Genomic DNA, 27,009 nt, shown 5'->3' with positions numbered 1-27,009 from the left:
CTCTGTGCATTCAAAATGCCATCAATAAAATGCACCTGTGTTCTTCGTCCATAACAGATGCCTGCCCATACCATAACCCCACCGCCACCATGGGCCACTCGATCCACAACATTGACATCAGAAAATCACTCACACGCTGTCTGCCATCTGCCCTGAACAGTGTGAACTGGGATTCATCCGTGAAGAGAACACCTCTCCAACGTGCCAAACGCCAGCGAATGTGAGCATTTGCCCACTCAAGTCGGTTACGACGACGAACTGGAGTCAGGTCGAGACCCCGATGAGGACGACGAGCATGCAGATGAGCTTCCCTGAGACGGTTTCTGACAGTTTGTGCAGAAATTCTTTGGTTATGCAAACCGATTGTTTCAGCAGCTGTCTGAGTGGCTGGTCTCAGACGATCTTGGAGGTGAACATGCTGGATGTGGAGGTCCTGGGCTGGTGTGGTTACACGTGGTCTGCGGTTGTGAGGCTGGTTGGATGTACTGCCAAATTCTCTGAAACGCCTTTGGAGACGGCTTATGGTAGAGAAATGAACATTCAATACACGAGCAACAGCTCTGGTTGACATTCCTGCTGTCAGCATGCCAATTGCACGCCCCCTCAAATCTTGCGACATCTGTGGCATTGTGCTGTGTGATAAAACTGCACCTTTCAGAGTGGCCTTTTATTGTGGGCAGTCTAAGGCACACCTGTGCACTAATCATGGTGTCTAATCAGCATCTTGATATGGCACACCTGTGATGTGGGATGGATTATCTCAGCAAAGGAGAAGTGCTCACTATCACAGATTTAGACTGGTTTGTGAACAATATTTGAGGGAAATGGTGATATTGTGTATGTGGAAAAAGTTTTAGATCTTTGAGTTCATCTCATACAAAATGGGAGCAAAACCAAAAGTGTTGCGTTTATATTTTTGTTGAGTGTAGGTGAAATGCAATGTAGAACGTTATGTTTTCCTTTGACGTATTTGTTTAAAAACTTAGCCTTTATTTTACCAGGTTAGTCCCACTGAGATCGAGATCTCTTTTATAAGGGAGACCTGGGGCCTCATGTACACAGACTTGCGTTGACTTTCTACTAAAAGCTGGTGTACGCCAAAACCCTGAATCTGGCGTAAGCACAAATATATTCAGACATATGAAAGTGTGCATAGGTGTGAATCCATGCGCCTGCCGGTCATACATCCCAGGCACAGGCACCCCCCCCCCACGATGTCACATCCTTACTCTCTTACTTATAAGGTTTTGAATAATCAGGTCCCATCTTTTCTTAGGGACTTCATAGTACCATATCACCCCAGTAGAGCGCTTCGCTCTCAGACTGCAGGCTTACTTGTAGTTCCTAGGGTTTTTAAGAGTAGAATGGGAGGCAGAGCCTTCAGCTTTCAGGCTCCTCTCCTGTGGAACCAGCTCCCAATTCGGATTAGGGAGACAGACACCCTCTTTACTTTTAAGATTAGGCTTAAAACTTTCCTTTTTGCTAAAGCTTATAGTTAGGGCTGGATCAGGTGACCCTGAACCATCCCTTAGTTATGCTGCTATTGACTTAGACTGTTGGGGGGTTCCCATGATGCACTGAGTGTTTCTTTCTCTTTTTGCTCTGTATGCACCACTCTGCATTTAATCATTAGTGATTGATCTCTGCTCTCTTCCACAGCATGTCTTTTTCCTGATTCTCTCCCCTCAGCCCCAACCAGACCCAGCAGAAGACTGCTCCTCCCTGAGCCTGGTTCTGCTGGAGGTTTCTTCCTGTTAAAAGGGAGTTTTCCTTCCCACTGTCGCCAAGTGCTTGCTCACAGGGGGTCATTTTGACCGTTGGGGTTTTTCTGTAATTATTGTATGGCTTTTGCCTTACAATATAATGCGCCTTGGGGCAACTGTTTGTTGTGATTTGGCGCTATATAAATAAAATTGATTTGATTTGATCCTCTGCTGGCCCTGGCGACTCCACCAGTGCCGCTAGCCCCAGCATCTCCACGGCAGCTGTTGACGTCCGGCCGACTGGGTGTGTCCTCACCCGAGCTGTGTTGGAGTTGCAGGAGGACATCTTCAGAGCAATCGGTGGCATCACTGAGCATCTGGATCACATGATCCACATTCTTGGTGAAATATGCACAGCAATGAAAGCATGCAATAAGTGATTTGTGTCCTTGCCTCTGTACATGGTTGAGATCACATGCTGCTGGGCGCGTTGAAGTAGACGGGTCCCGCATCCAGTTCCTCTGGTGGGAGGATGTACTGCTCAGGCAGTGGTATGCCGTGACGAAGCACGACGTTATAGAGCACGCCACAGGCCAGCACAATATGGCACACCGTCTCTGGTCGATATTGCAGCCTCCCCCCCGACCTGTCCAGGCAGTGCCAGCCGCCCTTCAGTGGGCCAACCGCCCTCTCCACAACTGCACGGGTGCGAGAGTGGAGGTCATTGTACCGCCTCTCTTGCTCAGTGATGGTGTCCATTAACGGGGTCATCAGCCACATCCGCAGTAGATAACCACGGTCCCCTGGGGTCAGTTGAAAGCAGAATACAAAAGTGACTACACTGTTAATGAATGCAGAGGTGCACTGCGCCTGGAGGTCTGTGACATGCACAACTTTACACCCTCGTTATTGGCATATATTGAACACGGCAAGTCAGTCGGAGGCGTGTTAAGGATCCCCGCAGCTGAAGCATCACCATCACATCACAAACACACAAGATATAACACACACCGTGTTACGCTGCGTACATAGCTAAATGTGTCTGCGCTGGCTTCCACTGGAGACATACTCACCAAGCAGCCACCCGTCGTGCACTGTGCCAGCCTGTAGCCTCTCCACGCTATTGGTCAGTATGAATGAATTATGTGTTGAGCCAGGCCATCTAGCCACAGTGTTAGTCAGGTGCATGTGCGCATCACATATGATTTGCACATTGATGAAATGGAATTGCTTCCTATTGACAAAAACAAATTAATCATGCAATGCCGCCTTTATGGCAATATGTGTGCAGTCAGTAGCTCCAATTACATTTGGGAAACAAGCTCTTGCTGCATATTGCACTTTGATGTTGCCCTGTTCAGCAGCATTGTATGGAAATGTGATGTACCTGGATGAGATTCGGATGATTGCGTTCCACACAGCTGGCATAGCTTGGCTCAAGGTTGACTGGCACACGCCTGACCGGTCAGAGAGCTTCCAGTGGAATGCCCCTGTTGCCAGGAAACCCAGTGTGGTCAGCACCTGTGTGGGCACAGACAACCCCTGGCTCCTCGCCGTAGTGCACTGAAGAGCTGGCTGCAGTTCTGCACGCAGGTCCAGTAACAGTGGCCTTGGTAATCGAAGTGGCTTATGAGCCACTCGTCGTCATTTCCTCGCGTTCCCTGAATACTCGCTCACATCGGATTGCACCATTTGCAAGGTCCTCTAACAATGCTAATGCATCCACTGTTAGTGCCATTTTACGCATAATTTTGTGCGTGCTTTCATATCCACCCATATAATTGCAAACGTGAGTGTGTAAATTGTTCATCAGTGTGTCTCTGTTGTGCACATCACTCTGGTTTCATGTTTCCACACTGTTGACGGTTCCCTGTGTCACCTCTGCGTGTCAGCGGTGGCACAATAGCTGTGAGAATGTGCGTACGCTAGCCAGGATTTTTGCGTGACGCACCGCACGTTTCCACACTCACATCACTTTTGATACATTTGCACGTGGACTGAGATATACCTTTTGGTATGCATATGTATTTTGAGTCAAGGATGAACACTGCCAAAATGGAACGTTGATGGGACAAATATATTTGGAGAAGATAATGGATATTGGCTAACAACACTGAACAATGGATGTTGCCAACTACATTATGGACTTGCACCATTCCAGCAGGGGGTGGTAAGTCATTATATTAAAAGTGTGACTGCAGTGAGTGATTTTATTTAGTTCAGTGTAAGTATATAATATAATTGTAAATATGTTAAAATGCATGGATGACACAACAAAGTGAAAACACTTATTCCCATTTAAAAATCAAATGACAAAATAGAAGTAAAAACAAAATAATAACTATAATAATGGGGTATATATGATAAGAAGAACCTAAACAATTTATATAAGACAGTAAATTAACATTTTAAAAAATTACACAATGAACAGGAAATAAAAGTGTTGAGTTCCATCCATCCATCCATCCATTTTCTTCCGCTTTATCCGGAGTCGGGTCGCGGGGGCAGCAGCTCAAGCAAAGCCGCCCAGACCTCCCGATCCACACACACCTCCCCCAGCTCCTCCGGGGGAACCCCAAGGCGTTCCCAAGCCAGCCGAGAGACGTAGTCCCTCCAGCGTGTCCTGAGTCTTTCCCGGGGTCTCCTCCCGATGGGACGTGCCTGGAACACCTCTCCAGCGAGGCGTCCAGGGGGCAGCCGGAAAAGATGCCCGAGCCACCTCAACTAGCTCCTTTCGACGTGGAGGAGCAGCGGCTCGACTCCGAGCTCCTCCCGAGTGACTGAGCTCCTCACCCTATCTCTAAGGGAGCGCCCAGCCACCCTGCGGAGGAAACTCATCTCGGCCTCTTGTACTCGCAATCTCGTTCTTTCGGTCATGAGCCAAATCTCATGACCATAGGTGAGGATCGGAACGTAGATTGATCGGTAAATCGAGAGCCTTGCCCCCCTACTCAGCTCTCTCTTCACCACGACGGTCCGATACAGCGACCGCATCAGTGCAGACACTGCACCGATCCGTCTATCAATCTCACGCTCCATCCGTCCCTCACTCGTGAACAAGACCCCGAGATACGTAAACTCCTCCACTTGAGGCAAGGACACTCCACTGACCTGTAGAGGGCAAAGCACCTTTTTCCGGTCGAGAACCCTGGCCTTGGATTTGGAGGTGCTGACCTTCATCCCGGACGCTTCACACTCGGCTGCAAACTGCCCCAGTGCACGCTGAAGGTCCTGATTTGACGAAGCCAACAGAACCACATCGTCCGCAAACAGCAGAGAGGAGATTCTGTGGTTCCCAAACCAGACCCCCTCTACACCCTGGCTGCGCCTAGAAATTCTGTTCATAAAAGCAATGAACAGAACCGGTGACAAAGGGCAGCCCTGGCGGAGGCCAACGTGCACTGGAAACAGGTTTGACTTACTACCGGCAATGCGAACCAAGCTCCTGCTGCGGTCGTACAGGGACCGGATAGCCCTTAGCAAAGGACCCCGTACTCCCGGAGCACCCCCCACAGGATGCCCTGAGTGACATGGTCAAACACCTTCTCCAGATCCACAAAGCACATGTGGACTGGTTGGGCGAACTCCCATGAACCCTCGACCACCCGATGGAGCGTGTAGAGCTGGTCCAGTGTGCCACGACCAGGACGAAAACCACACTGCTCCTCCTGAATCAGAGGTTCAACTATCGGTCGAATTCTCCTCTCCAGTACTCTGGAATAGACCTTACTGGGGAGGCTGATGAGTGTGATCCCCCTGTAGTTGGAACACACCCTCCGGTCCCCCTTCTTAAACAGAGGGACCACCACCCCGATCGGCCAGTCCAGAGGCACTGTCCCCAACCGCCACGCGATGTTGCAGAGGTGTGCCAGCCAACACAGTCCCACAACATCCAGAGACTTAAGGTACTGAGGACGGATTTCATCCACCCCAGGAGCCTTGCCACCGAGGAGCTTTCTAACCACCTCGGTGACTTCGGCCTGGGTAATGGATGAGTCTGCTTCTGAGTCCCCAGTCTCTGCTTCCTCTTCGGAAGACGTGATGATGGGATTGAGGAGATCCTTGAAGTATTCCTTCCACCGCCCGACAACATCCCCAGTCAGGGTCAACAGCTCCACACCAGCACCGTAGACAGTGCTGGTGGAGAGCTGTTTCCGCCTCCTGAGGCGTCGGACAGTTTGCCAGAATTTCTTCGAGGCTGACCGATAGTCCTCCTCCATGGTCTCCCCGAACTCCTCCCATACCTGAGTTTTTGCCTCTGTGACCGCACGGGCTGCAGCACGCTTGGCCTGCCGGTACCTGTCAGCTGCCTCGGGGGTCCCACCTACCAACAAGGACAAGTAGGACTCCTTCTTCAGCTTGACGGCATCCCTTACTTCCGGCGTCCACCATCGGGTTCGGAGATTGCCGCCGCGACAGGCACCAGAGACCTTGTGACCACAGCTACGAGCGGCCGCATCGACAATGGAGGTGGAGAACATGGTCCACTCAGACTCCATGTCTCCAACCTCTCCCAGGATCTGGGAGAAGCTCTCCCAGAGGTGGGAGTTAAAGACCTCGCTGACAGAGGGTTCCGCCAGTCGTTCCCAGCAGACCCTCACGATACATTTGGGCCTGCCAGGTCTGACCGGCTTCCTCCCCTCCCAGCGGATCCAACTCACCACCAGGTGGTGATCGGTCAACAGCTCAGCCCCTCTCTTCACTCGAGTGTCCAAGACACGTGGACGAAGGTCAGATGATACAACTACAAAGTCGATCATCAACCTCCGGCTGTGAGCGCGGACCGGGCTGCCGGGCCACCCGCCCCCGACCGCCACCCATTCCTCTCTGCACCCGACCCCCATGGCCCCCTCTGCAGGTGGTGAACCCGCAGGAGGGCGGGCCCATGTTGCTCATTCGGGCTGAGCCAGGCCCCGTGGACTCAGGCCCGACCACTAGGCGCTCGTGTGTGAGCCCCAACCCCAGGCCTGGCTCCAGGGTGGGGCCCCGGCTCCGCTATACCGGGCCACGTCTCGGTCCTTGATTTTTTACTGGTCATGGGAGCCTCTGTTGAGTGTTGAGTTCTTCTTTTAAAAATTGTTGAGGTCTAAGGTTCTAAAAACATTGTGGACTCACACACCAATTAATTACACCCTTGAAAAATGTCAGCTACCTATTTTATAAACACTACTGAGTGTGTTGCCTGTGGTTCCCCACGGGCAACACACTCGTTACTTATGATCTTAAAGTACTAAGGATATTTTTTTCACTGTTCTGCTCTTTCTGTTTTTGAAGCTTATACAGTAGTGTTCAGAATAATAGTAGTGCTATGTGACTAAAAAGATTAATCCAGGTTTTGAGTATATTTCTTATTGTTACATGGAAACAAGGTACCAGTAGATTCTCACAAATCCAACAAGACCAAGCATTCATGATATGCACACTCTTAAGGCTATGAAATTAGGCTATTAGTAAAAAAAAAAGTAGAAAAGGGGGTGTTCACAATAATAGTAGTGTGGCATTCAGTCAGTGAGTTTGTCAGTTTTGTGGAACAAACAGGTGTAAATCAGGGGTCCCCTATTTAAGGATGAAGCCAGCACCTGTTGAACATGCTTTTCTCTTTGAAAGAGGAAAATGGACGTTCAAGACATTGTTCAGAAGAACAGCGTAGTTTGACTAAAAAGTTGATTGGAGAGGGGAAAACTTATATGCAGGTGCAAAAAATTATAGGCTGTTCATCTACAATGATCTCCAATGCTTTGAAATGGACAAAAAACCAGAGATGCATGGAAGAAAACAGAAAACAACCATCAAAATGGATAGAAGAATAACCAGAATGCAAAGGCTCACCCATTGATCAGCTCCAGGATGATCAAAGACAGTCTGGAGTTACCTGTAAGTGCTGTGACAGTTAGAAGACGCCTGTGTGAAGCTAATTTATTGGCAAGAATCCCCCGCAAAGTCCCTCTGTTAAATAAACAACATGTGCAGAAGAGGTTACAATTTGCCAAAGAACACATCAACTGGCCTAAAGAGAAATGGAGGAATATTTTGTGGACTGATGAGAGTAAAATTGTTCTTTTTGGGTCCAAGGGCCACAGACAGTTTGTGAGACGACCCCCAAACTCTAAATTCAAGCCACAGTTCACAGTGAAGACAGTGAAGCATGGTGGTGCAAGCATCATGATATGGGCATGTTTCTCCTACTATGGTGTTGGGCCTATATATCGCATACCAGGTATCATGGATCAGTTTGGATATGTCAAAATACTTGAAGAGGTCATGTTGCCTTATGCTGAAGAGGACATTCCCTTGAAATGGATGTTTCAACAAGACAATGACCCCAAGCACACTAGTAAACCAGCAAAATCTTGGTTCCAAACCAACAAAATGAATGTTTTGGAGTGGCCTGTCCAATCCCCGGACCTAAATCCAATTGAGAACTTGTGGGGTGACATCAAAAAAGCTGTTTCTGAAGCAAAACCAAGAAATGTGAATGAATTGTGGAATGTTGTTAAAGAATCTTGGAGTGGAATAACAGCTGAAAGGTGCCACAAGTTGGTTGACTCCATGCCTCGCAGATGTGAAGAAATCATGAAAAACTGTGGTTATACAACTAAATACTAGTTTAGTGATTCACAGGATTGTTTTGAGTTTGTAGCGTCAACAGCAGATGCTACTATTATTGTGAACACCCCCTTTTCTACTTTTTTTTTTTTTTACTAATAGCCCAATTTCATAGCCTTAAGAGTGTGCATATCATGAATGCTTGGTCTTGTTGGATTTGTGAGAATCTACTGAATCTACTGGTACCTTGTTTCCCATATAACAATAAGAAATATACTCAAAACCTGGATGAATCTTTTTAGTCACATAGCACTTTGGATGGAGCAGCTCTCATTTCTAGAAATCTGGCCAATTTTCTTATATCCTCCAAACCGTGACTATCCAGGGTTGGGACCAGGAAGCAGAGTTGTAGTCTTACACACCTCTCTGCAGCTTCTCTCCCCCTGCCATCCCCTCATTACCCCATCCCCGTAGAGACGGTGCCTGCTCCCAGACTACCAATAACCAGCAAAAATCTATTTAAGCATAAAAATTCAAAAAGAAAAAATAATATAGCACCTTCAACTGCACCACAGACTAAAACAGTTAAATGTGGTCTGTTAAACATTAGGTCTCTCTCTTCTAAGTCCCTGTTGGTAAATGATATAATAATTGATCAACATATTGATTTATTCTGCCTAACAGAAACCTGGTTACAGCAGGATGAATATGTTAGTTTAAATGAGTCAACACCCCTGAGTCACACTAACTGTCAGAATGCTCGTAGCACGGGCCGGGGCGGAGGATTAGCAGCAATCTTCCATTCCAGCTTATTAATTAATCAAAAACCCAGACAGAGCTTTAATTCATTTGAAAGCTTGTCTCTTAGTCTTGTCCATCCAAATTGGAAGTCCCAAAAACCAGTTTTATTTGTTATTATCTATCGTCCACCTGGTCGTTACTGTGAGTTTCTCTGTGAATTTTCAGACCTTTTGTCTGACTTAGTGCTTAGCTCAGATAAGATAATTATAGTGGGCGATTTTAACATCCACACAGATGCTGAGAATGACAGCCTCAACACTGCATTTAATCTATTATTAGACTCTATTGGCTTTGCTCAAAACGTAAATGAGTCCACCCACCACTTTAATCATATCTTAGATCTTGTTCTGACTTATGGTATGGAAATAGAAGACTTAACAGTATTCCCTGAAAACTCCCTTCTGTCTGATCATTTCTTAATAACATTTACATTTACTCTGATGGACTACCCAGCAGTGGGGAATAAGATTCATTACACTAGAAGTCTTTCAGAAAGCGCTGTAACTAGGTTTAAGGATATGATTCCTTCTTTATGTTCTCTAATGCCATATACCAACACAGTACCTAAACTCTGTAAGGGAGATAGAGTATCTCGTCAATAGTTTTACATCCTCATTGAAGACAACTTTGGATGCTGTAGCTCCTCTGAAAAAGAGAGCTTTAAATCAGAAGTGTCTGACTCCGTGGTATAACTCACAAACTCGTAGCTTAAAGCAGATAACCCGTAAGTTGGAGAGGAAATGGCGTCTCACTAATTTAGAAGATCTTCACTTAGCCTGGAAAAAGAGTCTGTTGCTCTATACAAAAGCCCTCCGTAAAGCTAGGACATCTTTCTACTCATCACTAATTGAAGAAAATAAGAACAACCCCAGGTTTCTTTTCAGCACTGTAGCCAGGCTGACAAAGAGTCAGAGCTCTATTGAGCTGAGTATTCCATTAACTTTAACTAGTAATGACTTCATGACTTTCTTTGCTAACAAAATTTTAACTATTAGAGAAAAAATTACTCATAACCATCCCAAAGACGTATCGTTATCTTTGGCTGCTTTCAGTGATGCCGGTATTTGGTTAGACTCTTTCTCTCCGATTGTTCTGTCTGAGTTATTTTCATTAGTTACTTCATCCAAACCATCAACATGTTTATTAGACCCCATTCCTACCAGGCTGCTCAAGGAAGCCCTACCATTATTTAATGCTTCGATCTTAAATATGATCAATCTATCTTTGTTAGTTGGCTATGTACCACAGGCTTTTAAGGTGGCAGTAATTAAACCATTACTTAAAAAGCCATCACTTGACCCAGCTATCTTAGCTAATTATAGGCCAATCTCCAACCTTCCTTTTCTCTCAAAAATTCTTGAAAGGGTAGTTGTAAAACAGCTAACTGATCATCTGCAGAGGAATGGTCTATTTGAAGAGTTTCAGTCAGGTTTTAGAATTCATCATAGTACAGAAACAGCATTAGTGAAGGTTACAAATGATCTTCTTATGGCCTCGGACAGTGGACTCATCTCTGTGCTTGTTCTGTTAGACCTCAGTGCTGCTTTTGATACTGTTGACCATAAAATTTTATTACAGAGATTAGAGCATGCCATAGGTATTAAAGGCACTGCGCTGCGGTGGTTTGAATCATATTTGTCTAATAGATTACAATTTGTTCATGTAAATGGGGAATCTTCTTCACAGACTAAAGTTAATTATGGAGTTCCACAAGGTTCTGTGCCAGGACCAATTTTATTCACTTTATACATGCTTCCCTTAGGCAGTATTATTAGACGGTATTGCTTAAATTTTCATTGTTACCCAGATGATACTCAGCTTTATCTATCCATGAAGCCAGAGGACACACACCAATTAGCTAAACTGCAGGATTGTCTTACAGACATAAAGACATGGATGACCTCTAATTTCTTGCTTTTAAACTCAGATAAAACTGAAGTTATTGTACTTGGCCCCACAAATCTTAGAAACATGGTGTCTAACCAGATCCTTACTCTGGATGGCATTACCCTGACCTCTAGTAATACTGTGAGAAATCTTGGAGTCATTTTTGATCAGGATATGTCATTCAAAGCGCATATTAAACAAATATGTAGGACTGTTTTTTTGCATTTACGCAATATCTCTAAAATCAGAAAGGTCTTGTCTCAGAGTGATGCTGAAAAACTAATTCATGCATTTATTTCCTCTAGGCTGGACTATTGTAATTCATTATTATCAGGTTGTCCTAAAAGTTCCCTAAAAAGCCTTCAGTTAATTCAAAATGCTGCAGCTAGAGTACTGACGGGGACTAGAAGGAGAGAGCATATCTCACCCATATTGGCCTCTCTTCATTGGCTTCCTGTTAATTCTAGAATAGAATTTAATATTCTTCTTCTTACTTATAAGGTTTTGAATAATCAGGTCCCATCTTATCTTAGGGACCTCGTAGTACCATATCACCCCAATAGAGCGCTTCGCTCTCAGACTGCAGGCTTACTTGTAGTTCCTAGGGTTTGTAAGAGTAGAATGGGAGGCAGAGCCTTCAGCTTTCAGGCTCCTCTCCTGTGGAACCAGCTCCCAATTCAGATCAGGGAGACAGACACCCTCTCTACTTTTAAGATTAGGCTTAAAACTTTCCTTTTTGCTAAAGCTTATAGTTAGGGCTGGATCAGGTGACCCTGAACCATCCGTTAGTTATGCTGCTATAGACGTAGACTGCTGGGGGGTTCCCATGATGCACTGTTTCTTTCTCTTTTTGCTCTGTATGCACCACTCTGCATTTAATCATTAGTGATCGATCTCTGCTCCCCTCCACAGCATGTCTTTTTCCTGGTTCTCTCCCTCAGCCCCAACCAGTCCCAGCAGAAGACTGCCCCTCCCTGAGCCTGGTTCTGCTGGAGGTTTCTTCCTGTTAAAAGGGAGTTTTTCCTTCCCACTGTAGCCAAGTGCTTGCTCACAGGGGGTCGTTTTGACTGTTGGGGTTTTACATAATTATTGTATGGCCTTGCCTTACAATATAAAGCGCCTTGGGGCAACTGTTTGTTGTGATTTGGCGCTATATAAAAAAATTGATTGATTGATTGATTGATTATTCTGAACACTACTGTAAATTGTTTAAAACCTGTGGTGAACTCTTTGTAGAGCAGGTAGCTCAGTGGGATAAGGCACTGGGCTATCAACAAGGCTTTGAACTGGTTCGTAGAATGGAAACAAAAAACAGAAACTTAGTATTTTGTTAGGAACGAAAACTAAACCAGAAACTTTTGTTTTCTGTTCCAGAACACAACTGTTTTTTAAATAATGGTAATCGGTTAATACCGTTATTTTTTTGGTTCTTGACAAGGTTTTCCTTTACAATGACCTGGTGAGGATGTCAGACTCCATTAATGATCTACACCCAAACAGTTGGTGGCAGTAATACACCATGATGGTTTGCAGCCCGCAAATAATCTCAACAGAAGACGGCAATGACCCGGTGAGGTTTACTTATGCCTGTCGTTTATTTTGGTTATTGTTGCCGGTTCAAAGTGCTGCTGTCCCATGTTTCATGCTGAGACATGTACCTGGAGCAGACACACAAATGGACTTCTTTAGAAACATTTACTCGGGTCATTATTAGACTTTTTTTTTATTTCATTCATTCATTTTCGTCTCAAGCAGAACACTGAAGATATGTCGGGTGGCTGAACACTGGTGGGAATATAATTCAACTGTTCTTTGGTTCAGGCTGAGAAACACCCCTGGAGCAGACAAACACAGAGGAATTTCTCTAAAAACGCTGCATTTCTTCAGTAATTTACACAATAAGGAATTATGGAATTAAAATATTTCCCAGATGTCATCTTCCAAAGGAAGAATGTTGTATCATCAGGCTGCGATGATTGTTCTGACTGAAATGATGTATCGGGTCAGATTAAGACTTTATATTTACTCAGTGTGTGAATGGTTTTAGGTAGTTGCTATTCATACATAGCCATATTAACATTCATACGTAGCACAGCCTTGTTATGGCTAGGATTTTGGGTTATTGTTATTGTTGTGTGAGGACTATTGTTTTTGCTGCTAGGCCAGTCAATGGGCAGCATTGGATTTGCTCAGGCTTTTCTGCGATGCAGAGAGCAGCGTCATTTAAAAATACGAGATCATATACTCAGTGTCGTGCTTCTGTTGCCTGCTACAGTACGCTCTATTGTCTTCTCTGTTTTTTGTGGGAGCATTATAATAGTAAGACAGCCTTTTATTGTCGTTGTACATATACAGCTGAACCTCGTTAACTCACGGTCAATTTGTGGACCCCAAAAATTAAGACTACTGTATGTTTTTGGTCAACCTCATTAACTCATGGTTTCAAATAACTCACAGTTGGAGTCTGTGGACCCAATTTTGCGCGAGTTAACGGGGTTCACCTGTACATACATAGAACGAAATTTGTCCTCTGCATTTTAAACCATCCTAATTGCAGTTAGACACAATCCAACAACTAGGAGCAGTGGGTTGCCACAGTCCTGCGCCCAAGGACCAACTACAGATGTATTGACGCTGCCTTGGTCAGGGGCAGAGACAGGAGCAGACCCTAAATAAGCATGTTTTAAAAATAAGCACGTTACAGAGCCACATACAGGTAACGGTTCGGGATTGATATATATATATATATATATACACACACACACATATGTTTTAGTTCTAACCGGTTCGGGAACGTCACTTTTGGGGTGGAACCTAAAACTCAAAACGTTAAAATGCAGTTTCTGTTCAGAATGAACCAGTTGGGGAAAAAAATGTGGTTCAAAGCCCTGGCTATCAGTATGTAGACCTGGGTTTGAGTCTCAGTCATGCTAACTGTCTGTGTCCGCGGACAAAATGCTTCATCCACATCATCACAGTCCAACCAGCCTTAAATGGGTACTGATCTTTACTGGGGAAGTAACCAGCAATGGACTGCCATCCTATCCATTGCTTAGATCCAGAGGGAGTTATAGACTCATCAGCGTTAGGCTTCAGACCAGAGGATCCCCTGTTCAAACCCCAGCCTGACTGGAAAATCATTAAGGGCCCTTGGTCAAGGTCCTTATTCTCCTAGTTGCTCCCAGTGTGCAGTGAGCGCCTTGTATGGCAGCATATTGGTGTCTGAGTGTGTTTGTGTGAGTGGGTGAATGTGAGGCATAATTGCAAAGCGCTTTGAGTGTCTGATGCAGATGGAAAAGCACTATATAAATGCAGTTCATTTATCAGCTTCATGCTATGAAATCTGTTGTTAAACACAGACATCAGTAGGTGTCTGGACCTATATGGGTTCACATAGAATTTGATTAACTTTGACACGGACAGGCCTGCTGGCTGACTTGTGAAGTACTTTCTGCACCAGAGACAGAATCCATCAACTTTTTGATTATCTGTTTCCCCCCTTTTGGATATACCTGTTTTACCATGTTTCTGATGGATTTGTTGTGGGATTTGTTTCCCCCAACCTAATGCATGTTTGGGTAGTGACAACTGCTGGACTTCATATCACAGTTAAGGTCACGAGACCTTTTAATAAAACAGCACAGCAGCTGTTTGTCCAACTGTACTTGCTACCTTTTTAAAAAAGTGGGATTACATAAAAATGTTCTATAATTCTTGCACTGCTCATCTGATTTGCTTCTTATCTTCACGTTGAGCAGAAATCTACAATGACTTCTTCTGTATGTAAATATTTCTGTAGTTGACCATATATCATTCTGCCCCAGAAAGGTTTGGGCACACATGGTAACCCTCGCCACGGCCTGCTCCTTGTCATGATGGCTGGTATGTACGTGTCCATGTACCTTTTCAGAGTCACCATCACACCGGAAATCCCAAAGGTACTAACTTCATCTTTACTCCTGTTGTCAGTCCATAAAACTCTGGAGGTCTTAAGCATTTAAAAATCTAAATCCTTTGTTGTTGTTCAGGAGGCTCCATTGTGGTTCCAAGCAATTCATCCGGCTTCTATCCTCACTGGTGTGTCGGAAAAAGAGGTAAACTGAAAACTTACAGTGGGGTAAAAAATATTTAGTCAGTCCCTGATTGTGCAAGTTCTCCTACTTAGAAAGTTGAGAGAGGTCTGTAATTTTCATCATAGGTACACTTCAACTATGAGAGACAAAATGAGAAAAAAAAAAAATCCAGGAAATCAAATTGTAGGTTTTTTAAAGAATTTATTTGTAAATTATTGTGGAAAATAAGTATTTGATCAATAATAAAAGTTCAACTCAGTACTTTGTAACATAAACTTTGTTGGCAATGGCAGAGGTCAAATGTTTCCTGTAAGTCTTCACCAGGTTTGCACACACTGTAGCTGTTATTTTGGCCCATTCCTCCATGCAGATCTCCTCTAGAGCAGTGATGTTTTGGGGCTGTCACTGGGCAACATGGACTTTCAACTTCCTCAACAAATTTTCTATGGGGTTGAGGTCTGGAGACTGGCTTGGCCACTTCCAGAACCTTGAAATGTTTTTTACAGAGCCACTTCTTCGTTGCCCGAGCGGTGTGTTTGGGATCATTGTCATGCTGGAAGACCCAGCCACGTTGCATCTTCAATGTTCTCACTGATAGGAGGATTTGGCTTAAAATCTCATGATGCATGAGATCATGTTATTAACACGGATCAGTCGTCCTGTCCCCTTTGCAGAAAAACAGCCCCAAAGCATGATGTTTCCACCCCCATGCTTCACAGTAGGTGTGGTGTTCTTGGAATGCAACTCAGCATTCTTCTTCCTCCAAACACGACGAGTTGAATTTTTACCAGAATGTTCTATTTTGGTTTTATCTGACTACATGATATTCTCTCAGTCCTCTTCTGGATCATCCATATGCTCTCTGGCAAACTTCAGACGGGCCTGGACATGTACTGGCTTAAGCAGGGGGACACGCCTGGCACTACAGGATTTGAGTCCCTCTGTGCGTGGTGTGTAGCCTTCGTTACTTTGGTCCCAGCTCTCTGCAGGTCATTCCTCAGGTCCCTCCGTGTAGTTCTGGGATTTTTGTTCACCGGTCTCATGATCATTTTGACCCCACGGATGCCATCATGCGTGGAGCCCCAGATCGAGGGAGATTATCAATGGTCTTGTATGTCTTCCATTTTCTTACAGTTGCTTCCACAGTTGATTTATTCACACCAACCTGCTTGACTATTGTAGATTCACTCTTCCCAGCCTGGTGCACATCTACAATTTTCTTCCTGGTGTCCTTCGACAGCTCTTTGGTCTTGGCCATGGTTGAGTTTGGAGTCTGACTGTTTGAGGCTGTGGGCAGGTGTCTTTTATGCAGATAATGAGTTCAAACAGTTGCCATTAATACAGATAACAGGTGGAGGACAGAAAAGCTTTTTAAAGAAGTTACAGGTCTGTGAGAGCCAGAAATCTTGCTTGTTTATTATTGACCAAATACTTGTTTTTCACCATGGTTTACAATTAAATTCTTGAAAAATCCTACAATGTGATTTTCTGGATTTTTTTCTCATTTTGTCTCTCACAGTTGAACTGTACCTATGATGAATATTACAGACCTCTCTCAACTTTCTAAGTAGGAGAACTTGCACAAACAGGGGCTGATTAAATACTTTTTTACCCCACTCTATTTGAAGATTTTGCACTTCAGATTGTCTGTAATGAAGAATGTTGGGTGTCACAGTTTCTTCTTGTCATGCACAGATGTGGATCGTCTTCCTTGGTGCCATGTTTGGGTTTTCTTCATATGGACCAATTGCCTTGTTTGGTGTAATAGCCAGTGAATGTGCGCCTTCAAATTTTTGTGGAACCTCCCACGCTGTTGTAGCGCTGATGGCTAATGGTAAGGTGGAGCTTCATGTGACCAACAAAGAAATTCATGAGGTCAGTTTCCACTGCTGGAACTCAACCTGCTTTCCAGATGTTGTTGGGCATGTATGGGAACAGCCCCATAACTGGCCTTCTCAGTCATTGAGTCTTCATTGCAGTGAAGACCCACTGGTCTGATGCTGCGTAGGTATGCGCTGATGTAGTAATTCTGCTACTGTTGCAGCCACAATGTAGATGTTTGCATACAACTGCTTGTTGGACCTCTTAAATTGAAAAGAAAGCCAATAACAACCTGTACCTCCTTGTCGGTTTTGGTTCTACTCTTTTTCTTGTCTCACTCCTCTGGCTTGGTGCTTGTCACCGTCTTCTCCTGTATGCATTAACAACCAATCAGCATTGAGTTCCATCCAGCAGTTCTTCAGGGCTACTCACAAGTTCCTACCTCAGAGCAAGGATTTATCTTGGTCTTGAAAAGGGCCCCAAATGAATCTTTTCTGGGCAGCCCCTGCATTGGAGATGTACACAAAGTTGTCAGATGCTCTACAGCACCCTCGTGAGTTCAAGTGGTGGAAACTGACTTATTGTTGCCTCAGTTAATGTTACAGCACCACAGATTATTTTTCAGGATTTACTAGATTTCCAGGTATTTTGTAGCAAACATTGTTATACTGACATGGTGCATTTGACTGACAGGTTAGATTAAAGAAAACCCTCACCGCTGTTAATATTAGCATATTCAACCATTACGACAGACCAGTAACTATCCATGAACATCATCCACGCACTGTTAGCATGAAATGCAGTTAGCACGACCAGATGTTAATGTTTGCAGTGGTTTGTGTTTTCTTTAATATAACCTGTGTTAACCTCCAAAACAGGAATCTGCTGCAAATTGTGAATTATCCACAAACCATTAATGAAAATATACGCAAACTGTGAATATCCATGAACTGTTAATAATTTTGCTGCAATCTATGAATAAAATATCTCGCAAAATGTGAATGTTATTCATGATATATAAATTCTTTTGGTTTTAAGTAGTTTATGGAACAGTTACTTCGGGAATTCTTGTTCACAAACCTTACCTCCGCAAAAAAAAATTTTTTGTTTGTTTGTTTTATGGTGGGGGGGGAGGGGGGTCACTACCAAAAGATCTGTGTCAGTGCAATCTTAATATTCACGAGCTATATGTGCACATTTACAGTTTGGCCTATGTTCTATTAATTGCACATATTGCCCATCATTAGCTGTACATTCATATACTCAACAAAAATATAAATGCAACACTTTTGGTTTTGCTCCCATTTTGTATGAGATGAACTCAAAGATCTAAAACTTTTTCCACATACACAATATCACCATTTCCCTCAAATATTGTTCACAAACCAGTCTAAATCTGTGATAGTGAGCACTTCTCCTTTGCTGAGATAATCCATCCCACCTCACAGGTGTGCCATATCAAGATGCTGATTAGACACCATGATTAGTGCACAGGTGTGCCTTAGACTGCCCATAATAAAAGGCCACTCTGAAAGGTGCAGTTTTGTTTTATTGGGGGGGATACCAGTCAGTATCTGGTGTGACCACCATTTGCCTCATGCAGTGCAACACATCTCCTTCGCATAGAGTTGATCAGGTTGTCAATTGTGGCCTGTGGAATGTTGGTCCACTCCTCTTCAATGGCTGTGCGAAGTTGCGACGACGAACTGGAGTCAGGTCGAGACCCCGATGAGGACGCCAAGCATGCAAATGAGCTTCCCTGAGATGGTTTCTGACAGTTTATGCAGAAATTCTTTGGTTATGCAAACCGATTGTTCCAGCAGCTGTCCGAGTGGCTGGTCTCAGACGATCTTGGAGGTGAACATGCTGGATGTGGAGGTCCTGGGCTGGTGTGGTTACACGTGGTCTGCAGTTGTGAGGCTGGTTGGATGTACTGCCAAATTCTCTGAAACGCCTTTGGAGACGGCTTATGGTAGAGAAATGAACATTCAATACACGAGCAACAGCTCTGGTTGACATTCCTGCTGTCAGCATGCCAATTGCACGCTCCCTCAAATCTTGCGACATCTGTGGCATTGTGCTGTGTGATAAAACTGCACCTTTCAGAGTGGCCTTTTATTGTGGACAGTCTAAGGCACACCTGTGCACTAATCATGGTGTCTAATCAGCATCTTGATATGGCACACCTGTGAGGTGGGATGGATTGTCTCAGCAAAGGAGAAGTGCTCACTATCACAGATTTAGACTGGTTTGTGAACAATATTTGAGGGAAATGGTGATATTGTGTATGTGGAAAAGGTTTTAGATCTTTGAGTTCATATCATACAAAATGGGAGCAAAACCAAAAGTGTTGCGTTTATATTTTTGTTGAGTGTATTACCTGTACACTGCTGTTTACAGTTATTATTGTATGTATATTTTACAGTGTTTTTTGGGGGAAAATGGTATCCATTCACCAAATATGATATTCTCTCAATCATACTATTTATATGGCCATCGTATCAATATTTGGCAAGGTATTGGCGGGCTTAAATCACGACGTGATATATCATTCCAAGCAACAGCTGCACAAAAAAGTAGTTACTTTTTATACAAAATAGAATTAATTGTTTTTAATGGTCAAATGTGCATTATATTTGTTTAATGTGAATTTTACAGTGCATCCAGAAAGTATTCACAGCTCCTCACTTTTTCCATATTTTATCACAATTTTACTCACAACACCCCATAATGATAACATGAAAAAGTTTTTCGTTTTAATTTTTGCAAATTTCATTTTAAAAAAGTAAATCACATGTACATGAGTATTCACACTCTTTGATCAATACTTTGTTGATGTACCTTTGGCAGCAATTACAGCCTCAAGTCTTATTGAATATGATGCCACAAACTTGGTGCACCTATCTATGGGCATTTTTGTCCATTCCTCTTTGCCGCACCTCTCAAGCTCCATCAGGTTGGATGTTGGTTGGTGCACAGTCAATTTCAGATCTTTCCAGAGATGTTCAATAAGTTTCAGGTCTGGGCTCTGGCTGGGCCACTCAAGGACATTCACAGAGTTGTCCTGAAGCCACTCCTTTGATATCTTTGCTGTGTGCTTGGGCTCATTGTCCTGCTGAAAGATGAACCGTCACCCCAGTCTGAGGTCAAGAGCGCTCTGGAGCAGATTTTCATCCAGGATGTCTCTGTACATTGCTGCATTCATCTTTCCCTCAATCCTGACTAGTCTCCCAGTTCCTGCTGCTGAAAAACATCCCCACAGCATGATACTGCCACCATCACGCTTCACTGTAGGGATGGTGCCTGAGTTCCTCCAAACATGATACTGGCTTTCACGCCAAAGAGTTCAATCTTTGTCTCATCAGACCAGAGAATTTTGTTGCTCATGGTCTGAGTGCTTCAGGTGTCTTCTGGAAAACTCCAGGTGGGCAGCCATGTGCCTTTTACTAAGGAGTGGCTTCCGTCTGGCCACTGTACCATACAGGCCTGATTGGTGGATTGCTGCAGAGCTGGTTGTCCTTCTGGATGGTTCTCCTCTCTCCACAGAGGAATGCTGGAGTTATGCCAGAGTGACCATTGGGTTCTTGGTCACCTTCCTGACTGTGGAAAAGTTTTAGGCAGATTAGCAATTACAAGCCTAAAATCCCCCACTTCACAGACGACCTACAAACTGCAAATAGACTGAACGAGTTCTGTTGTCGTTTTGATGGCCAGTTTAACAGCCCTCACACCACCTCCAGTCCCAGCAACATACCCAGCATGGACATTCACTCTTCCACCTCCCCCACCCACTACACTTTAGTGGAGCCTACAATATCAAGGACTTCCATCCCAGAGCCCCCCTCCTCTCTCCCGGCCCCACAGCTCTGCATATTTATGAAGATGAGGTGCGAAAGCAGTTTAGGAATGTAAAAGCTTGCAGAGCTCCTGGGTGTCCAGATGATGTCTCACCTGCCACTCTGAGACACTGTGCTAATGAGCTTGCCCCAGTGTTTACACACATATTCAACTCCTCACTGGAGGCTTGCCACGTGCCTGACTGTTTCAAAACATCCATCATTGTTCCTGTTCCCAAGAAACTGAGGATCACTGAACTCAAAGACTACAGACCGGTGGCACTGACTTCTGTAGTCATGAAGTCATTTGAGCGTCTGGTTCTGTTCCACCTCAAATCTCTCACGGCCTCCCTCTTGGACCCCTTGCAGTTTGCTAACAGAGCCAATACGTCTGTGGATGACGCCATCAGTCTGGCTTTGCACTTCGTTCTGCAGCATCTGGACTCCCCGGGAATTTACACTAGGATCCTGTTTGTGGACTTCAGCTCTGCCTTCAATACCATCCTCCCAGATCTTCTCCAGGCTAAGCTTTCCCAGATGAACGTGCCTGATTCTGCCTGCAGGTGGATTGCCAACTTCCTGAAGGATAGGAAGCAGCACGTGAGGTTGGGGAAGAATGTCTCGGACTCCCGGATCACCAGTATCGGTACTCCTCAGGGCTGTGTCCTCTCTCCTTTGCTTTTCTCCCTGTACACCAACTGCTGAACCTCTGATCACCAGTCTGTCAAGCTTATCAAGTTTGCAGTTTGCACATCACCCTTATCGGACTCATCTCTGATGGGGATGAGTCCGCCTATAGGCTGGAGGTCCAACGACTGGTGTCCTGGTGCAGCTATAACAACTTGGTGCTGAACACCGAGAAGACAGTGGAGATTATTGTGGACTTTAGGAAGAACACAGGCCCTCTCTCTATCATTACCCTGGCAGACACCCCCATCACCATAGTGGACACCTTCTGTTTCCTGGGAATCACTCTAACCCAGGACCTCAGGTGGAGTCCACCATTACTCCTGTGGTCAAGAAGGCCCAGCAGAGGATGTACTTCCTGCGGCAGTTGAAGAAATTCAACCTGCTAGCAAGGATCATGGTGCAGTTTTACACTGCCATCATGGAGTCCATCCTCACCACCTCCATCACCGTATGGTACGCTGGAGCCACCACCAGGGACATACAGAGACTACAGCACATTGTACGCTCTGCTGAGAAAGTGATTGGCTGCAACCTTCCATCTCTTCAGGACCTGTACACCTCCAGGACACTGGGGCATTCAGGTCGGATCAGAGCTGATCCTTCTCACCCTGGATATAGCCTTTTTGACCTCCTCCCGTCAGGCAGGAGGCTACGGTCCCTTCGGACCAGAACCTCCCGCCATAAGAACAGTTTTTTTTCCCTCTGCTGTTAGCCTGCTAAACAAGAACCTTTAGAACTCTACATTGTTGCTATCACCACCATTTATCACCATTTATCATCACCATTTATTTATCTTAGCTCATACATTCTGTACATTTTGTAACATTGTTATAGTGTAAAGTTTTATTCTATATTACTTGTTTTACTTCTTTATTTTTTTTTATGTTAGCACCAAGCGCCACAGCAATTTCCTAATGTTGTGAACTTGTTCACTCATATGGCAATAAAACTTTTCTGATTCACCCCCGATCACTTAGTTTATACGGCGGCCTGCTCTAGGTCCTGGTAGGTCGGAACTTCTTCCATTTATGGATGATGGAGGCCACTGTGCTCATTGGGACCTTCAAAGCAGCAGAAATGTTTATGTACCTTTTCCCAGATTTTGCCTTGAGATAATTCTGTCTCAGAGGTCTACAAACAATTCATTTGACTTCATGCTTGGTTTGTGCTCTGACATGCACTGTCAACTGTGGGACCCTAAATGTAGACAGGTGTGTGCCTTTCCAAATCATGTCCAATCAACTGAATGTACCCCAGGTGGACTCCATTTAAGCTGTAGAAACATCTCAATGATGATCAGTAGAAACAGGATCCACCTGGGCTCAATTTTGAGCTTCATGGCAAGGGCTGTGAATACTTATGTATCGTACAGGGTGTCCCAAAAAAAGTGCCACAAAATCATTTGACTAATTCTGCAATGTCTTATCTGAATTCTGTTTTTTCAAACATCAAGATATATATGAGGAATTTCTTCTGATGTAGTTTGACACTGATCCAATGAGGATGCCACTTACAATTAAGCAAAAAGGGAAACTGGTGGATTTCTACATTGAACCAAATTGATCGTGCAAACCCAACCACAACATCAGTCATTTTGCAGTTAGAAAAGCTCCAGACAGAAAGACAATATGGAGGATTGTGAAGAAGTTTCAAACTGATAGAACTGTTCACAATGTTAACAAATGGAGATCTGGCTGAACCAGAGGAGCGGTGCACATATTGAACACATCTTGTGAATGCCAAAACTCTTACAAACTGAGGTGAAATTAGAAGTGAACACCTGAGATAAAATTCCTTGAGATATGCTTCAAGATGACGTATGACAGATATCGGTATCTAAAAGTCTATACATTTTCTGTTGCTTTATTTTAGTGGAACTTTTTTGGGACACACTGTACGTGTGATTTCTTAGTTTTATTTAAGAAATTTGCAAAAAAAACCAAAAAAAAAAAACAGAACCTTTATTCACATTGTCATTATGGGGTATTGTGTGTAGAATTTTGAGGGAAAAAAAAGAATTTCATCCATTTTTTAATAAGGCTGTAACATAATAAAATGTAGAAAAAGAGAAACGCTGTTAATACTTTCCGGATGCACTGTATACTCTTTAAAAAATAAATCAGCAATGTTTAGAAGCAACTAAATGGTTCATATAATTAATATTTATAAATAGTTCAGTCTAACACAGTATAAATCCATCTTGGGCTTTGAAGGAATTGATCGTGAATATGTTTTAGCAGAAATGCATCATTGTGTATTAATTATATATTCTTGGGTAATAGGGTACAGTGTGTACCCTTTGTTTTACAGTCAAATTGAAAAGAAATTTTGGTCTATCTGATTACTAGCATTATCAGCAAATGTCAATTATTACATGGCAGCTAGTATGTAAGTAAGTCCCTTTGGCTGCTCCCTTGTTTGCACTCGGGGTCGCCACAGCAAATCCAAGGTGGATCTGCATGTTGAATTGGCACAAGTTTTAAGCTGAATGCCCGTCCTGACGCAACTCCACATTACATGGAGAAATGTGGCAGGGGTGGGATTTGAGCCCGGAACCTTCTGCACTGAAACCAAGCGCATTAACCACTTGGCCACCACCCCTTACATGGCAGCTAGTATACACTTTATAAAAAACACTGCACTTTATATAACACAGCTTACTGAGTGACACGCTCAATATAATTAATAAATATAATGCCTCAAACCATTGATATGGGCCTGTGGATTGTTACATGTACAGCTAATATATGTTGTAGAAAAAAAAAAATCACACTCGCATTACCTGTACACCTGTATAATTATTTGTTATTATCATTATCATTTACTAAAGTATTGAGTAGTGTATATTATATGTGATTATTATTTTTTTTTTAATTTAGTTGTAGTCATTAAGTTCTGCTTCCAACTGTTCCTTTCAGTATCACCATCTATTTATAATCATATTCAATTTTGAACTGTCATTTTCTATATCTGAAAAAAATGATTGAATTGAATTGTCTACTGAAAGGACATTGCATGATGTCACAGTGTTTCATAGTTTAAATTTTTTCTGTGATATTACTTTGTAAACATTATTTCATCATTTTGTGGACAAATGGCTGATTCCTGTTTGTGTTTTCAGGGCGATCTCTGATTTATATAGGTATTTGCTAGATCTTTACAACTGGGCATTTGATAAATTTCTGATAAAATAAACTATAATATGTAAATATTTCTGCTGTTTTTTCATCAGTAATGATTTTAAGTGTCCCACACATTGTGAATAGGCATAAATACCTAATGTGCGTATGCACACATGTATGTTTCTCTTACTCCAGACATGAGAAGGTTTAAAAAGAAGTTTAGAGGTGATTCTGTCACGATACAGTGAAGCAATGTAGAACTAATACATCTTCGAGAGTTGAGCAACAGAAGAAACCCTGTTGCACTTGTCTTATTAAATGATGCAAATGAATGTTGGAGTTTCTTTGTGTAAATTATAGAAAAGTTGACTGGAACTGTGAAAGCACAAGAAATGTTCACAAATAAATGAGTATAAATTGTAGCTTGGAACTTTTGAAATATATAAATTGCAGAAGTGGGACCAACACTGTAACCAAGGAACCGAATGATGATATAGTTGCATTGTAAGTTCAGAGTAAAGGGATGGGACTAATAAGTTTATACTTCTTCCCATTACTTTTTGAATATGTACTTTCTGTATGTAGTAATGATTCTGTTTTGTCTTGTCTTGTGTACTATACACATATTCAAATAAACAAACTATGCAACTACTCAGGTGTGGCTTTAGCATGGCAATATAAATAGCACAGTCAACAAAGAAGTGCATGAGTTGTTGATTATATGAATTTTCTATCTTGTTCTTTTGGTTTGCTCCATTAATGATCAAAAATTAATTTATAGTGACATGAAATATCTTTTTTCAGTTAACATTTTTTTTCAGTTTTTTCTTTTTTTTTCAGCATTCATGGTTTGCAATTCATGGTTTACAGATAATTTGTGATTAGCAGCAGATTCATGTTTTGTCAAGCGTGCTATGTCACCATAATTAGTCCGGTGCACACGGCAGCATGCTCCACATTGGGAAATTTGATCATTCCCAGAAAACATTAATATTTGCAATGCTTTCTCTTTCACATGAGTAACTGATCTTTCCTTTGTTCCAGTGGGAGCCTTTTTTGCTGGTCTCCCCTTCAGCACGATTGCCAAACGGTACAGCTGGGACATGGCTTTCTGGGTAGCTGAGGTGATAATGGCCATCGCCACAGTTTGCTTCTTCCTTGTACGCAACATGCGCACGAAAATGGGACGGATCACTGAAAAAATGGACTAATACTTATTAAAATGAGTAAACTGTCACTGCCCTTAACCAGTAAGGGTTCACTATGCACAAAACACCACATATTTACCACAATTCATCCAAACTGGTGATTTAAAAATAATTCCCTGGTTAACTGCATTAATGTCATAGTGTCCTCCAAAAGCATTGGCCCCTTGGTATTTCACACATTTTAATTTGTTTATGCCATTTCAGATACAAAAAGTAAATCAGGCTTCTTCATATAAAATTGTCTAAAATTATCTTCCTTAAACTTAAACTCAAAGCAAACCTGTACAACTTGATATAAATTAATTAAAAATATAAAAGCCAAGATGATGGGTTGCATAAGTAATGGAACGCTTTGATATAATGCATGTAAATAATTGGTTAGTTTTCTTCTGACAAGTCAGGGGATGGATACATGAACATTTCCAAGTCACTGCATATGTCTTGGACTTTATTTACATCAGTTATGAAGAAATGTAAACAGTATGGCACTCTATGGTAAATCTGTGGAGTAGCTGGTTCTCAAAAACTGACTGATTTTTCTTTCACCAAAACATCACAATCTAAGCTTCCATCTCAGATGTACTTTCTGGCAAACTGTAGCTGAAGTTTCAGGGTTTTCTTTTTAAGAAAATCCTCCTCTATACCTCTTCATCATGGAGCTGTGTAACTAATGTTCAGTGTTGCCACAGTTACTTTATCTTTTTTAGTTACTTTATACAGTTACTTCATTCATGCAATTACTTTATCATCAGCTGAGTACTCAATCTTGAAAATAGCCAAGTTAGATTACTTGATACGTTATTACTAGCATTCTGCAGCTGCTAGTGAAGTAACTGTAAAAAGTAACTAATAAAGTAACTTTTCAAAGTTACTGTGGCAACACTGCTGATGATACAAACTGCAAATCAAGCACCGTACACAATTTCTCCAATCACAGCCACAGAAGCCTTTAGCTTCTCCTGGGTTGTCTGGGTGTCTTGGTGGCTTTCCTCACTGTTTTTGAGAAATACCTCCATACCGATTTCCCACAGAGTGCCATACTGTTTGTATTTCTTCGTAATTGATGTACAACCTCAATTCCAATGAAGTTGGGACGTTGTGTGAAATGTAAATAAAAACAGAATATAATGATTTGCAAATCCTCTTCAACCTATATTCAATTGAATACACCACAAAGACAAGATATTTAATGTTCAAACTGATAAACTTTGTTTTTGTGCAAATATTTGCTCATTTTGAAATGGATGCCTGCAACACGTTTCAAAAAAGCTGGGACAGTGGTATGTTTCCCACTGTGTTACATCACCTTTCCTTCTAACAAC

At 43.0% G+C, this 27,009-nt stretch overlaps 1 protein-coding gene across 1 annotated transcript in view; it reads left to right on the top strand.

The window, feature by feature from the left end:
- The window catches only part of slc37a4b (solute carrier family 37 member 4b), a 39,213-nt gene extending 13,461 nt beyond the window's left edge, over positions 1 to 25,752 (top strand). The window contains exons 6-9 of the mRNA XM_034178969.1: positions 14,762 to 14,875; positions 14,966 to 15,031; positions 16,706 to 16,844; positions 25,524 to 25,752. Of these exons, the coding sequence (XP_034034860.1) occupies positions 14,762 to 14,875; positions 14,966 to 15,031; positions 16,706 to 16,844; positions 25,524 to 25,690 (486 nt within the window). The 3' untranslated portion in view covers positions 25,691 to 25,752. The remainder of the gene's footprint in view (positions 1 to 14,761; positions 14,876 to 14,965; positions 15,032 to 16,705; positions 16,845 to 25,523) is intronic.
- Positions 25,753 to 27,009: the final 1,257 nt, after the last annotated feature.

Source organism: Thalassophryne amazonica, chromosome 9, assembly GCF_902500255.1.
Source record: "Thalassophryne amazonica chromosome 9, fThaAma1.1, whole genome shotgun sequence".
Classification (NCBI taxonomy): Eukaryota; Metazoa; Chordata; class Actinopteri; order Batrachoidiformes; family Batrachoididae; genus Thalassophryne; species Thalassophryne amazonica.
Note: the sequence above shows the minus strand (reverse complement) of the source record. Positions and strands in the feature narration are given on the sequence as shown.